Here is a 13,709-nt window from a genome sequence, read left to right as displayed (position 1 = left end):
AAGAAGTAGTTTCTGAAGTCTACGACACTTTATGCCAAAATTTTATATTTACAGTAACAAAACCTTACAGAAACCTGAAATTTCACTGTATTTGAACCAAGACAATTGCAACATTCAGATATAATGCTGTTGTCCTGGTACAACTCACTCCCTTTGAACACAGCCAACTGTGTTTTAGAAGGCCTACTTTGTTCCTGTGTTTCTCTAACATTTTTTTAGAAAGCAGGGTAATTCTAAGCAAATGCAAGATGTGTACAATATTTTAGTAAATGTTAGTTAAGATACTCTCAGGTCAAATTTAGCACTTGATTTAGGTTTTACACAGACAAGCTTTCACAAAATACAAATTCTGGAGGAAACATTTCCATTCTTGACAAAGTGCTGATTGATCATTTGGTTTATTTTAAATAGAGATAGGTTCTCCCTCTTTCCCCCCCCCAAATATTTTGAACCCAGTATTATATAGTGTAGGAGAACATATATATTAAAAATTACTGATATATTCTTTGTTGGCTGTGGGATGACTTAAATTGCTCACACTAGGTTTATGTAGACTATATAAATAGCAGCCTTGTAGGATTCTACATGACCAGAATACGTAATTGTTTTACAAATAGGAAAACTAAGACCTTATTTTCATCATGGGAAAGACCAGGCAAGTAGATTCTGTGCCTGGGCTGGTAATTTTAGTGACAATTTTGCAAAACTAATGTTTTATACATAGTTTACACAAAAAACACCTTCATATAATATAAATGCACAGAATGTAAACAGACATTTAAATTTAAGCCTGGTATATTATTTACATATCAATAGGCAACTTAGCTACTCCTTACCTCTGCACGATCCAATGCCAGTTCTAAAGCTTGTTGCTGCAAAAATTATAAACAGCTTTCTTAGAAAATGTGTTAACTGATGAAAACCTTGTACTGTAACAACCACCCCAAACTCTATGACTAGGACTCAAATATTAGTTTGTTATTTTTACAGGACTAGCTGATCAAATGTAGGATTCTTTAGCATGTACAGAATTCTACCAATAAATTCAGCACTCTGTTTAACTGCATTAACAGTAATTAACTCCACTACAGGATTTGTGTAGATTTGACTGAATTATTAAGTGTTAGAAGGACAGTGATGCAAAACTGTAAGGAGGGCAATACCAAGTTTTAATCAAAACTTGATTTTAAAAAAATTGAGAAAAAACAGGTAGGCAAGGCTGTTCTTTGCCGTTACCCTGGCTGCCAATACAACATCTTTTAGCACAACTGCCTGCTTGCATCTATTGCATCAGGAAGAGTAGCACTAGTGGGATAAAGGGTGTGTGTGAGAGAGAGAGAGTGAGAAAGACTTAGTAACAGCTAACTGTAAAGCAGAGTAGTCTTGAAGAAACAGATCAAAGCCCACAGCCACTGATACCAAAGAGTGTGCATTAAAGTAGGTCATCTTCCCATGAGATGGGAACAAAAACCCAAACCTCCATCACTCAGATTCAGTACAATACACTTTTCCTATCAACATGGAGCCACTAAGGAGATGTGGTCTAGGCCCCTTCCCTAGACATAAAAGCAGCCATTTGGTCAAAAACTGAGCTTTGGCAGAGTTCCTCTCCCAAAGATTCCCTTTGAGGTGGGTTGAAAAGTACGTCAGAGCCCATGATTGCATACTGAACTCAAAGTCCTGCAAATTGTTCGTAACATCCGATAGCAGAATTCACTAGATAATACTTATTGTAGCTGATTTACAGAATCATAAAAATGTAGGTCTGGAAGGGACCTCGAGAAGTCATAGTAAGCCTAGACCATCCCTAACAGGAGTTTGGCCAACTTTTTTTTTTTTTTAAAAAACTTTCAATGATGGGGACCCCACGACCTCCCTTGGAAGCCTATTCCAGAGCTTAACTACCCTTATAGTTAGAAACGTTTTCCTAATATCTAACCTAAATCTCCCTTGCTGCCGATTAAACTACTTACTTCTTGTTCTGCTTTCAGTGGACATGAAGAACAATTGATCACTGTCCTCTTTATAACAGCCCTTAACATATTGGAAGACTTATCAGTTCGTCCCTCAATCTTCTTTTCTCAAGACTAAACATGCCCAGTTTTTTCAACCAGTCCTTGTAGGTCAGGTTTTCTAAACCTTTTATCATTTCTGTTGCTCTTCTCTGGACACTTTCCAATTTGTCCACATCCTTCTTAAATTGTGGTACCCAGAATTGGACACAGTACTCCAGCGGGAGCCTCACCAGTCGCAAGTAGAGCGGGACAGTTTTCTCCTGTGTTTTACATACAACACTCCTGCTAATGCACCCCAGAATGATATTAGCCTTTTTTGCAGCTGCAGCACATTGATGACTCATATTCAGTTCGTGATTCACTAGAACCCTCAGATCCTTTTCAGCAGTGCTATAACCTAGACAGTTATTCCCCATTTTGTAGTGCATTACGAAGGAAAAATCAATACACTTGTCTTTATTGAATTTAATCTTTTTGAATTCAGACCAATTCTCTAATTGGTCAAGGTCATTTTGATTTTTAAACCTGTTCTCCAAAGTGCTTGCAACCCCTCCCAGTTTGGTATAATCTGCAAATTTTATAAGCATACTCTCTGCTCCATTATCCATGTCATTAACTGAAAATATTGACTAGTACCAGACCCAAGACTGATCCTTGAGAGACCCCATTAGATACACGGTCCCAATTTGACAGCAAACCATTGATAACTACTCTGAGTACGGTTTTTCAGCCAGATGTGCACCCACATTATAGTAATTTCATCTAGCCTACATTTCCCTAGTTTGCTTATAAGAATGTCATGTGGAACGGTGTCAAAAACCTTACTAAAAATCAAGGTGCATCATCTCTACTGCTTCCCCCCTACCCAGTAGGTCAGTAATCCTATCAAAGAAGAAAATTAAGTTGGTTTTGGTATTTGTTCTTGACAAATCCATGCCAACAACTCTTTATACCCCTATTATCCTCCAAGGGTGTTAAAAACTGATTTTTAATAATTTGCTCCAGTATCTTTCCAGGTATTGAAGTCAGGCTGACTGGTCTATAATTCCCCAGGTCTTCCTTGTTCCCCTTTTTCAAGATAGATACTATGTTTGCCCTACTCCAGTCTTCTGGGACCTCTCCAATCCTCCAAGAGGTCTCAAAGATAACTGCTCATGACTCCAAGATTGCTTCAGCTAGTTCCAAAAGTGAACTAGGATGAATTTCATCAAGCCTTGCTGAATTGAATACATGTTAATACTCTTTACCCTGCTCTTTCCCTATTTTGGCTTGCATTCATTTCCCTCACTGCCAATATTAATTGCGTTGAATACCTGGTCATCATAAACCCCTTTTAGTGAAGTCTGAAGCAAAATATGAATTAAGCACCTCAGCTTTCTTGATGCCATCAGTTATTAGCTCTTCTTCCCAGGGCCAGATTTAACATTTTGTGGGCCCGGTGCCAAACATATGTGGGCCCCCTCACCGTGGATCTGCTCTGCCCAGCCCAAAGCAAGGGCACTCTTTACAAACTGGCAGCTGCCAGACGCACAGTGGCCCACTCGGCCCTGCACTGCGAACGCGCTCCTTCCCCTTGGGGGTGGTCCTACGCCACACGGCCCCCCCACTCATTGCCCCCCAATCTCTATGCCCAGTGCCCCCCTCACCCAGCCCCTCCCCACAGACCCTTATGGACAGAATCCCCCGCTGAGATCCCTCACAGACCCCTGCACTCAGCACTCTTCTGACCCACTATGCCCAGTGCTCCCCAGCCCAAAGACCCCACCACCACAATTGCACAGCGCCCTGCACACCACCACCCCCTGCCACCAGACCCCACCACTACTCAGTGCCACAACACACAGACCATCCCAACCTTCCAGCACCCCCCCATCCCTTCTATGCCCAACGCCCAAAACACATAACCCCTTCCACCCCCCACTACTCAGGCCCCCCCCCCAAAGAGAGACACTCCCCCTCACCCTATCCCTCATTCGCACTTACTGCCCCCACTGGGAGGTGACTATGTCCGCTGGGCTGAGCCAGCAGCGTGGGGATCACTCTGGCCCCTCAAGAGTGGCGCCATCAGCCAGGCTGGAACAGGAGTGGGGCCTGCCCGGGCCGGGCTCACTCAAGACCCACTTGCCTGGCGGGGCCTAGCCAAGCCCCCCCACACTGCCCTCCCCACCCCTATTGGCCAAGACCAGCCTGGCCTCTGCACCGGTCCAAGGCTGCTCGGCTCCAGTGAGGCGGGCAGGGTCCCATAGGTGGCGGGCAGCAGAGATCGCTTGGAGCTGAAGCTGCGCTGGGGAGCAGGGTAGACCCCCGAGAGCCTGCCCAGTCCGGCTGGAGCCAGCAGGCATGCCCACTCTGCATGGCAGAGCCCGGCTGCTGGGCGGGAAGCCCCCTACAGGCGAGTGGGACCTGCTGGCTGGGAGCCGCTCACACAGCAAGGCCTGGGTGCTGGACTGCCCCAGGTGAGAGGCCAGACCTGGCTGTGTGGATGGGTTAGAAGAGTCCATAATGTGCTCCTTCCCAGTGTGGGCCTGGTGCCTTTTTGTATCTGTGCAGGGCTCTAAAAATACTCTCTCTCTTAAGTCCCAGAGAAGAATGTCCATACAAGTTCCCTCCAGATCTGAGCAAACATATGATTTCATCATGTTAGTGCAGTGCACAGGAAGAGAAACTGGCTAGAAAAAGAGTGCAGTAAAAGATAAAATACTTCCCCCCACCTAATCTTTCAGCAAAATTACTTGTAACAATAGTAGGTATGAAGTTTTCAGATAGAAGCCTGACTTTCAAGCTGATGCTGTGCCTTTCAACTGTGGAAACCACTGCTACAAAACATCGAGACAGAAAGTAACAGGATTCAAGATATTTAGACATTAAATATTTATATGAATAATACAGAGAGTTATACTTTCTAGGATAGATGTGCATAAGGGATATCAAGCCACAGACTTTTAGGCATAACTCATCCACTGACTGCTTGACATTAAGAAAATACCCTATAGGCATATTACTGCCTAACTGCCCACTATAGATGTGTGAGTAGGGCTTACACATTCCTCTGAATCATCTAGAACTGGCCACTGTTGGAGACAAGACACAAGAACAGATTTATATGACAATTCCTATATTCTATTAGCAGTGACTAACTGATTTAGGCACAGCATTCACAAGCTCCACAGAGAGCCCCACCATCAACTGGAGAGTGTTACACTGCTAAGTCACATTTCTGAGGATGTCAGAGACACAAAGGACTTTCCCTTCTCCACCTTCACCTGCCAAATACCCACCACCCTAAAGGCAAGTGTTATTAAAAACATGACATGAATTGTATCTTACCATTGTAGTTGAAGCCAGGTGTCCAAATGGCAGATGAAATATTTAGGAGTTTTGGTGCAGTAGGCAAACAGTCATATTTTTAGGGTCACAAGAGATACTGTAAAGCTGGGGGGAAGAAAAAAATACAATCACCAACTATGTTAAACAAGCATTATAATTATGTAAACTAGACATTTTAACGGCAGATTATATTGAATTGATATAGCATCTTTCATCCACTAATACAGAAGTTACCACTGAAAAGAAATTACAGGGCCAAATGTCATTACCCATACCTGTGGTGTCTTGGCAGACTACCAATATCACCCGTGTCTCTGATAGGTACAGTAAAACGGAATATATAATGAAGTAAGTGGTTAGAACATTTATTTTATGTATCAAAGAGCCAGTGCTGATGGCTTTGATTTTATATAATACTCAAAGAACAGCAGCTCCACCAACTACACCTCCTTGCACCATTTTGAGATGTTCATTCAGTAATGATACTTCTGTTAGTCTCAAAGGTGCCACAGGACCCTCTGTTGCTTTTTACAGATTCAGACTAACACAGCTACCCCTCTGATACTTAACTACTGAGGTGTTAACAATTTTACTTAGCACATAGGTGCTCCTTAGACATTCTTCATTCAACTATTAACCAAGTCCAGCACTGTTTCACTTTTAAATTCAACTAGATAATAGACTTTTCTGTTTTTTTAATACAAATATTTAAATATAAAGTTTTTAAACCCTGTTTACTAATCGTGCTCCATTCCCTTTCAGCCTCTCTCTCAATGAGGAAACTTGAAAGTCAAAGAGATCAGTTTTACTTGTGGTTCTTAATGTTAAATTTCAAACACAGTGGGGGAGCAGTTTAACCATTTCCAGTGGGTTTTATTTTGAAATGTGGAAACATTCCTACTGGTTTTAGGCTCTATAAAGCTTTTTAATACATATTTTAAATGACAGATTATGTTTAAATTGACAAATATGTCTCTCTATTATTAGCTATATGCTAGCCAACCTCTTTCCTTAGAAATCTGTTCAGCCTTTGTTTGTTTGTTTTTGGTCCCAATTCCAGCGACACACTGTGGTACTGGTGGTAAGTGATGCTGCGTCTCCAACAAGGAAGCTACAGCTCTGGCCTTTAGTTAGTGGCCAGGATGTGCTAAGCGCTTTCCAAGCCATCGAAGGCACAATCCCTGGCCTAGAGACCCTGCAACCCACAGTTAGGCAGAGGTGAGGAGGACCGAGATCACGGCAGCACTTGGCTACACTCCCGGCGGGCTGACAGGGGCGCGGGGAGGGGCATGACGACGGGATCGCGGACGGGGAGAGGCAGGTTAAACCCAGGCCTTGCCAGAGTCCCGTTGGGGGATGCGGCAGCGGCGGCCACCACTGACAGCGTCGCCTTTGGCAGGTCTGGGAGCGAGCCGCAGATCCCAGCCGGGAGAGCGACGAGAGCCGCCCAGACAGCACGGGGAGGGCCGGGGCGGGCCCAGGCGACACCACCGCCGCAGAGAGGCGGGTACGGGAGGCCCTAGCGGCCCGACCCCGGGGGAAGGCGCCGCCGGAAGGGCACGCGGCGGGTTAGACTCGACCTCGCCCCCAGCCCCCTTTACCTGCCAGCCTCATGTCGGGTCCTGCCCCCCGCGCAGCTGCCCCCGCGGCCCTTTCATCCGCCCCCCACCCAGCCCGCGGCACCGCGGCTGCTTCCGCCCCGGAACTTCCGAGCGCGGCCCGGAAGGGGCGGGGCGAGTTACCCTAGAGACGGGACGGGGGGCGGGGGAGATTCGGCCGTGTTGCCATGGTGAGCAAGCCGTGTGTAGGCTCCCTGTCCCCGTCGCCTATTTCCCTACATGTGCATTAGGCGCTGACCCCTGCAGCCTTCCAGCCTCTCCCACCGTGTTCCCACACTCACCTGCCACTCGCCAGACCCAACCCTGAGTCCCGCCTCTGCCACAGACTTCCCGTGTGCCCTTGGGCAAGTCGCCTATGTCCAGATCTTAGGAGCCTAAATATCTTGGAGGATCTGGCCCGTAGTAACTCTCTGTACCTCACGTTGCCATCCTGGAGAACACTTCAAATGGGGAAAATAGTACTTCCCTACCTCACCAGGATAGGGTGACCAGACAGCAAGTGTGAAAAATCGGGACGGGGTGGGGGGTAATAGGAGCCCATATAAGAAAAAGACCCCAAAATCGGGGTTGTCCCTATAAAATCGGGACCTCTGGTCACCCTACACCCGGATGTTGTGAGGACAACTGTGAAAGGTTGTGATTATCCCAGGAATGAGGACCATTTCAGTTCCTAAAATAGATAAGGCTTGATGCCCATACTAGTGGAAATTCCTGGGGGGCACAGGTATTTCAGTGCTAGTGGGCAAGCCCATGTCTGGTTGGTGTAGCAGCAGTTCATTTGTAATAAATTACCAAGTCACTTACAATTTTTAAATCAAGACTAGATATTTTTCTAAAAGATGTGCACTAGGAATTACTTTGGGGACGTTCTCTGGCTTGTGTTATACAGGAGGTCAGATGAGATGATCACAATGCCCTTCTGGCCTTTGAATCTATGAATTGTGAAGGGCACAGTGGTGACTCTGGTGGGGGGTGGCAATGATTCTATGCATGGAGTGGGATGAATTTTGTTTCATTGTTAGAATTACAAATTTGGTATGAGGGCTGGTTTTCTATAAATGTTTGATGGCTTTCTGCAGAGTTCTACAAATTCTACAGTACAAAACCTGCAAATACCTAGAGCCCTGCATGGATACAAAATTTGTATCCGCATCTGATCTGCAATCTGCAAAAACGATCCATGGATATAAAGCAGATATCTGCAGATTTGCAGGGTTTTAGATATAAAATTTGGATCCGCATCCATCTGCATCTGCAAAAATGCTCCGCGGCTATCCGCAGAGGCAAATATTTGCAGATATAAAGTGGATATCCATGGATTTGCAGGGGTCTACAAATAGCCATCTCTAAACCAACAGTGGAGGTGGCAGTTCAAGGGCAGACCTCATCATGATGCAACATTCAGGCTAATACTCATTCTGATCACTACTTAGATGCAGTGTATGTGTTGGTAAGGGTGGCAGATATTCATTGGCAGGCAGGTGCTCCAAACAATGAGGATCTTTGTGGTGCTTGACACTATCCCTGCAGGAGTCAGAGGCAATGGGCTGATCTCAGATTGCATTACAAATATACTGATGGCATAGGTGGAAAGTGGTGTGTCTGTTTGCTTTACTTGAACATTTTTATTATGTATAAAAGTACAACAAAGAAGACAACAAACACAGATACAGAGTAGTGTATGTATATTCCTGCGCACATTTAAAATTTCTATGAATTATAGAATAAGTAAGATAGGAGCATCAAGATCAAGCTACAAATGTAAAATGGTATATTTAGAGATGAGTATCTACCAGGATTAGATGATAAAATAATGAAGTAATGAAAGAATGAAAACAGCTCCTTACTGCCTAATATCAACTTATTAATCAAGCAATACAGATTTTGGGGTAGGAATTGGATCCCTTAAAGCACAAGAATTGTAAAAAATGTTTAAACTGTGTTGGTAACATTGCAACATTGATTAATGGTAGCAATTCTGTAAGCATCTGGCCAAGGAGACCATATGTTATAATACCTAGGAACAGAGTTATTCGCTGAATATGTTAATCTTTCCATCTCATTCATTGTCTATATACGATTTTTCCATTGTCTAATAATGAAGGTTCTGTCAAGCAGCCAATATCTTGTGATAATGTATTTTTCCAAATGTAATAGCTGAGGGTCATTTCTTGTGAGGTCCTGAGTTCCTCCTGCAAAGTGCTGGTGTTCCCCAATGCCTGCTGAAGTAAAAAGGGGTTGAAGACTCTATATTTAGTAGATCTTACAAATTAATAGTAAATTCATTAGGAATATATAAAAGTTGAAAATATCTAAAATTTTGCTTTATAATTGATGAGTGGGGGGAGGTGTCTTTCCCAACTTGGTCCACATGCTACGCAGAAACAAAACTTAGTCTCTTCCTAAGATTTTGTCTTATAAATAAATCAAAAATAGAGGTGTAGGTTGGGGGGTAGCTCCAGCCTCAACTATGGAGTAACCATTCCTTCATAATATACAGCCAATAAAATAATGTGGTTGTACTTAGCACATAAATAGAACTTTACAAATGGTAAATAATTACCATGACATGCTTATGAGATAGTTAAGTATTATTATTCCCACTTTATACATGGGGGAACAGAGAGGGTGATTCTTTATTGCACTAGGGATTCTTTATGTCACTAGAGGAAGTGGTTTCTGAGACTACGCCCCACATAAGGAGGCTTCCTACACCAGCACAGAGCCATTAAGGGCAGCCCTACCCTAGCCCTCATCCCAGCCTCAGAACAAGGGAGTGTATCAGTGTAGGGTAATGGGAGGGGAGAGGTGATGAAGGGGTGTAGCCAAAGCATCCTCTGCTACAGCTATTCTATGTTTCCCAGACTTCATAGGGGCCTCTGAGATTGTTCTGAAGCCGAGAACCATGGAAGTCCCCCAAATAGCCCCAGAGAAAATTCATAGCTTAAATCACTAGAGTTACACCGGCATAAAGATTGAGTAACACAGTGGTGAATCCGGCCTGATATGTTCTTAATAGTTGAATAAAAGTTTTGTGTTAAAAGTACTTCTTGATGCTGGGCTTGGGAATCTGTTAGGTTTCCTAAAGCTGGCCATGGGAATTTTGGAATCAGATTACATATTCTTCAAACATACTCTCTGTATATTTTACCCTTTTGCCCCACAGGAAAGACATTGTAACAATATGTAATCTTTGTCATGCACAGCTGGGACAAATGATGTACATAGATTCATAGGTTATAAGGAGAGAAAGAACCACTGTGATCATCTAGTCTGACCTCCTATATAACATAGACCAATGGTCTCAAAACTTTTTTGATCGCGCACCCCTATCAGTAAAAAAATTTTGAGCACGTACCCCCTGGCGTGCCGGCTCTACCATTTTTGCCAAAGCAAAAAAAAAAAAAGCCGCTTGGACTCCAACCCAAACTGACGAAGCAAAAAAAAAAATGCTCCTCCTGCCGCGCACTCCCGAGGAGCCTCTTGCGCACCCCCTAGGGTGCGCACACCCCACTTTGGAGACCAATGACATAGACAATAGAACTTTCTTGAATTAATTCCTGTTTGAAACTAGAGAAGATCTTTTAGAAAAACATCCAATCTTGATTTAAAAATTGCCAGTCATGGAGACAGCACCACAATTCTTGATAAGTTGTTCCAATGGTTAATTACCCTAGCGTCTAAAAATTAGCACCTATTCCAATCATGGGTGGCAGGTGGAGCCCCCCCCCCCTTTGGGGAGGGTAGCCCCTGGCTCTGCCCCTTCCGCTCACGCCTCCCCACCCCCATGTCCGGAGCACCGAGACCCCCTGACCTCTTCCCCCCCCATGGCCTGAGCCACAAGCTCCCCCCTGCCCGGAGGATCCCCGAGCACCCGCCCCCCCATCAGCCAGAGGAGCCCCGGGCTGGCCAGAGGCCTGAGCACCCCCCTGCTAGTGGCATCCCAGGCCAGTCGAAGCCCCGAGTCCCCTACCCCCACACCAGCCATGCCTCCCCTCCCTAGACCCCAAGCCACCCCAGGGAAAAGCGTCTCATCTGGAAGAAGCTCTTGCTATGCCCCATGCAGGTTCTGGGGTGGCTGAGGAGGCAGTGTTTGCTACTTAACTCCTGGATTCATCAGTAATCTCTCTGGAGTCCAGGGAGATTACTGATGAACCCCAGGAAGCTAAATAGCACATACCACCTCCTCAGCTGCCCCAGAACCTGCACGGGGCATAGAATCGTAGAATGATAGAACTGGAAGAGACCTCAAGAGGTCATCTAGTCCAGTCCCCTTCACTCAAGGCAGGACTAAGTATTATCTAGACCATCCCTGACAGGTGTTTGTCCAACCTGTTCTTAAAAATCCCCAATGATGGAGATTCCACAACCTCCCTAGGCAATCTATTCCAGTGCTTAACCACTCTGACAGGAAGTTTTTCCTAATGTCCAACCTAAACTGCCCTTGCTGCAAGTTAAGCCCGTGGCTTCTTGTCCTATCCTCAGAGGTTAAGAAGAACAATTTTTCTCCCTCCTCCTTGTAACAACCTTTTATGTACTTGAAAACTGTTATCATGTGCCCTCTTAGTCTTCTCTCCTCCAGATTAAACAAACCCAATTTTTTCAATCTTCCCTCATAGGCCATGTTTTCTAGACCTTTAATCATTCTTGTTGCTCTTCTCTACACTTTCTCCAATTTGTCCACATTTTTCCTAAAATGAGGCACCCAGAATTGGACACAATACTCCAGTTGAGACCTAATCAGTGCGGAGTAGAGCGGAAGAATTACTTCTCTTGTCTTGCTTACAACACTCCTGCTAATACCTCCCAGAATGACGTTTGCTTTTTTGCAACAGTGTTACACTGTTGACTCATATTTAGCTTGTGATCCACTATGACCCCCAGATCCCTTTCCGTAGTACTCCTTCCTAGTCAGTTATTTCCCATTTTGTATGTGTGCAACTGATTGTTCCTTCCTAAGTGGAGTACTTTGCATTTGTCCTTATTGAATTTCATCCTATTTACTTCAGATCATTTCTCCAGTTTGTCCAGATCATTTTGAATTTTAATCCTATCCTCCAAAGCATTTGCAACCCCTCCCAGCTTGGTATCATCTACAAACTTTATAAGTGTACTCTCTATCCATTATCTAAATCATTGATGAAGATATTTAAGAGAACCAGACCCAGAACCGATCCCTGCAGGACCCCACTTGTTATGCCCTTCCAGCATGACTGTGAAACACTGATAACTACTCTCTGGGAACAATTTTCCAAACAGTTATGCACCCACCTTATAGTAGATCCATCTAAGTTGTATTTCCCTAGTTTGTTTATGAAAAGGTCATCAAAAGACAGTATCAAAAGTCTTACTAAAGTCAAGATATACCACGTCTATCACTTCCCCCCCATCCACAAGGCTTGTTACGCTGTCAAATAAAGCAAAAACTTCCCCGCCAAACGTAGGGTGACCAGGTGTCCGGTTTTCGATCGGAACACCCACTCAAACAGAGACCCTGGCGGCTCTGGTCAGCACTGCTGACCGGGCCATTAAAAGTCCAGTCGGCAGTGCTGCGGAGGTAAGGCAGGGAAGGCGCGGGGCTAGGGTGTTCGGTTTTATGGGATTAGAAAGTTGGCAACCCTAGCCAAACCCCGCAACTGGGGGTTCAGCGGCAGCACCAGGGGAGGCCCTGGCCTATTATAACTGCCGCCCATGGTTCCAATGGTTAATTACCCTCACTATTAAAAATTAGCAATGCATATGGCAATCTTTTTCATGTAGTGACTATAGCTATAAAGAATATTCTTTTTATGGTGTTTTGAACGCTTGCCATTGTCTATATGGAAAATGAATCTATTATAGTCATTCTGCTTATTTTGGTTTGGCTTGGTGTATGTTAATTGAATGTGCAGTGTTGGAAGTTAGTCTTTTCACTGGGGATAATTTGTCACTGGAGCCAACCTAAATGATCAGGTGTATGACACTCAATAAAATAGTCTGAGTTCACTGAAGCCAGAGCTGTTGTAAAGTATCACAGTAAGTGGTTTCAAATAAGAAAATTGCTTATATTGTGGAACATTCACATATGCAAAAAGATCTTAGATCCTGGACATATGTGAATTTTTTTTTTAAACTTTGAATGTGCAAACTGACTAGCTTTATACTCTCATTCTGAAATGTAACGTAGGAGGTGTCAAAGAATTTGCCTCTGGGCAGCTGGGCACTACCTCAGTTACTCCATCTGCAAAACTTGATGTATGTTTCACACACTTCTGACACTCATGATTCTTGCTAAATATAAAATACTTTAAATGAAGGGAATATTATTTTAAAAATATATAAATGCTCAGTTATGTTTAACTTTGAGCACCTGGAGCAACTCCTGAGTGCTCCTGAACATGTTGCTAAAGAATCCATTCTGTGGATTCTTTGGATTCAGATTGTGCCCCTAAATCTAACCTCCTGGAGCACTCAAACCTCTGGCCTGAGATAATTTAGGCATGGACAACCTCCAGTTTGAAAATCCCCTGGATGGATACCCAACTCCTACTTGAGCCCAGAGATAGGTGTCGTGATGCAGCATCCAGATGGCTATTTGCATCTATCCAAGCTTTTTAAAATCCTGAACTAAGTGATTAACTAGAAGTCACATAGCAAATCATTGGAGGAGTTGTGAAGGTAACCTCGGGTTTCCTGACCACTGTTTATAACCTCTAACTAGACGTGCTATCTCTTTAGTCCTGTGTTTCGTATTTCCCTTCAGTCTTCA

General features: G+C 44.2%; 1 protein-coding gene across 41 annotated transcripts in view; it reads right to left on the bottom strand.

The window, feature by feature from the left end:
* Positions 1–7,070, bottom strand: part of SUPT20H (SPT20 homolog, SAGA complex component) — a 60,949-nt gene extending 53,879 nt beyond the window's left edge. For 33 of the 41 annotated variants that reach the window (XR_010597807.1, XR_006172747.2, XR_010597808.1 and 30 more), the window contains exons 1-3: positions 6,944–7,070; positions 5,343–5,447; positions 837–872 (exon numbers count right to left, since the gene is read on the bottom strand). Coding sequence is in view for 30 of the 41 variants with exons in the window: in XM_005286576.4 (XP_005286633.2) it covers positions 837–872; positions 5,343–5,345 (39 nt within the window). In the remaining 11 variants the exon portion in view is untranslated. The remainder of the gene's footprint in view (positions 1–836; positions 873–5,342; positions 5,448–6,943) is intronic. The other 8 variants (XM_042842775.2, XM_065581300.1, XM_065581299.1 and 5 more) reach the window with 1 other exon arrangement.
* Positions 7,071–13,709: the final 6,639 nt, after the last annotated feature.

Source organism: Chrysemys picta, chromosome 1 (genome assembly GCF_011386835.1).
Source record: "Chrysemys picta bellii isolate R12L10 chromosome 1, ASM1138683v2, whole genome shotgun sequence".
NCBI lineage: Eukaryota > Metazoa > Chordata > Testudines > Emydidae > Chrysemys > Chrysemys picta.
This window is presented reverse-complemented; position numbering and strand designations above follow the sequence as displayed.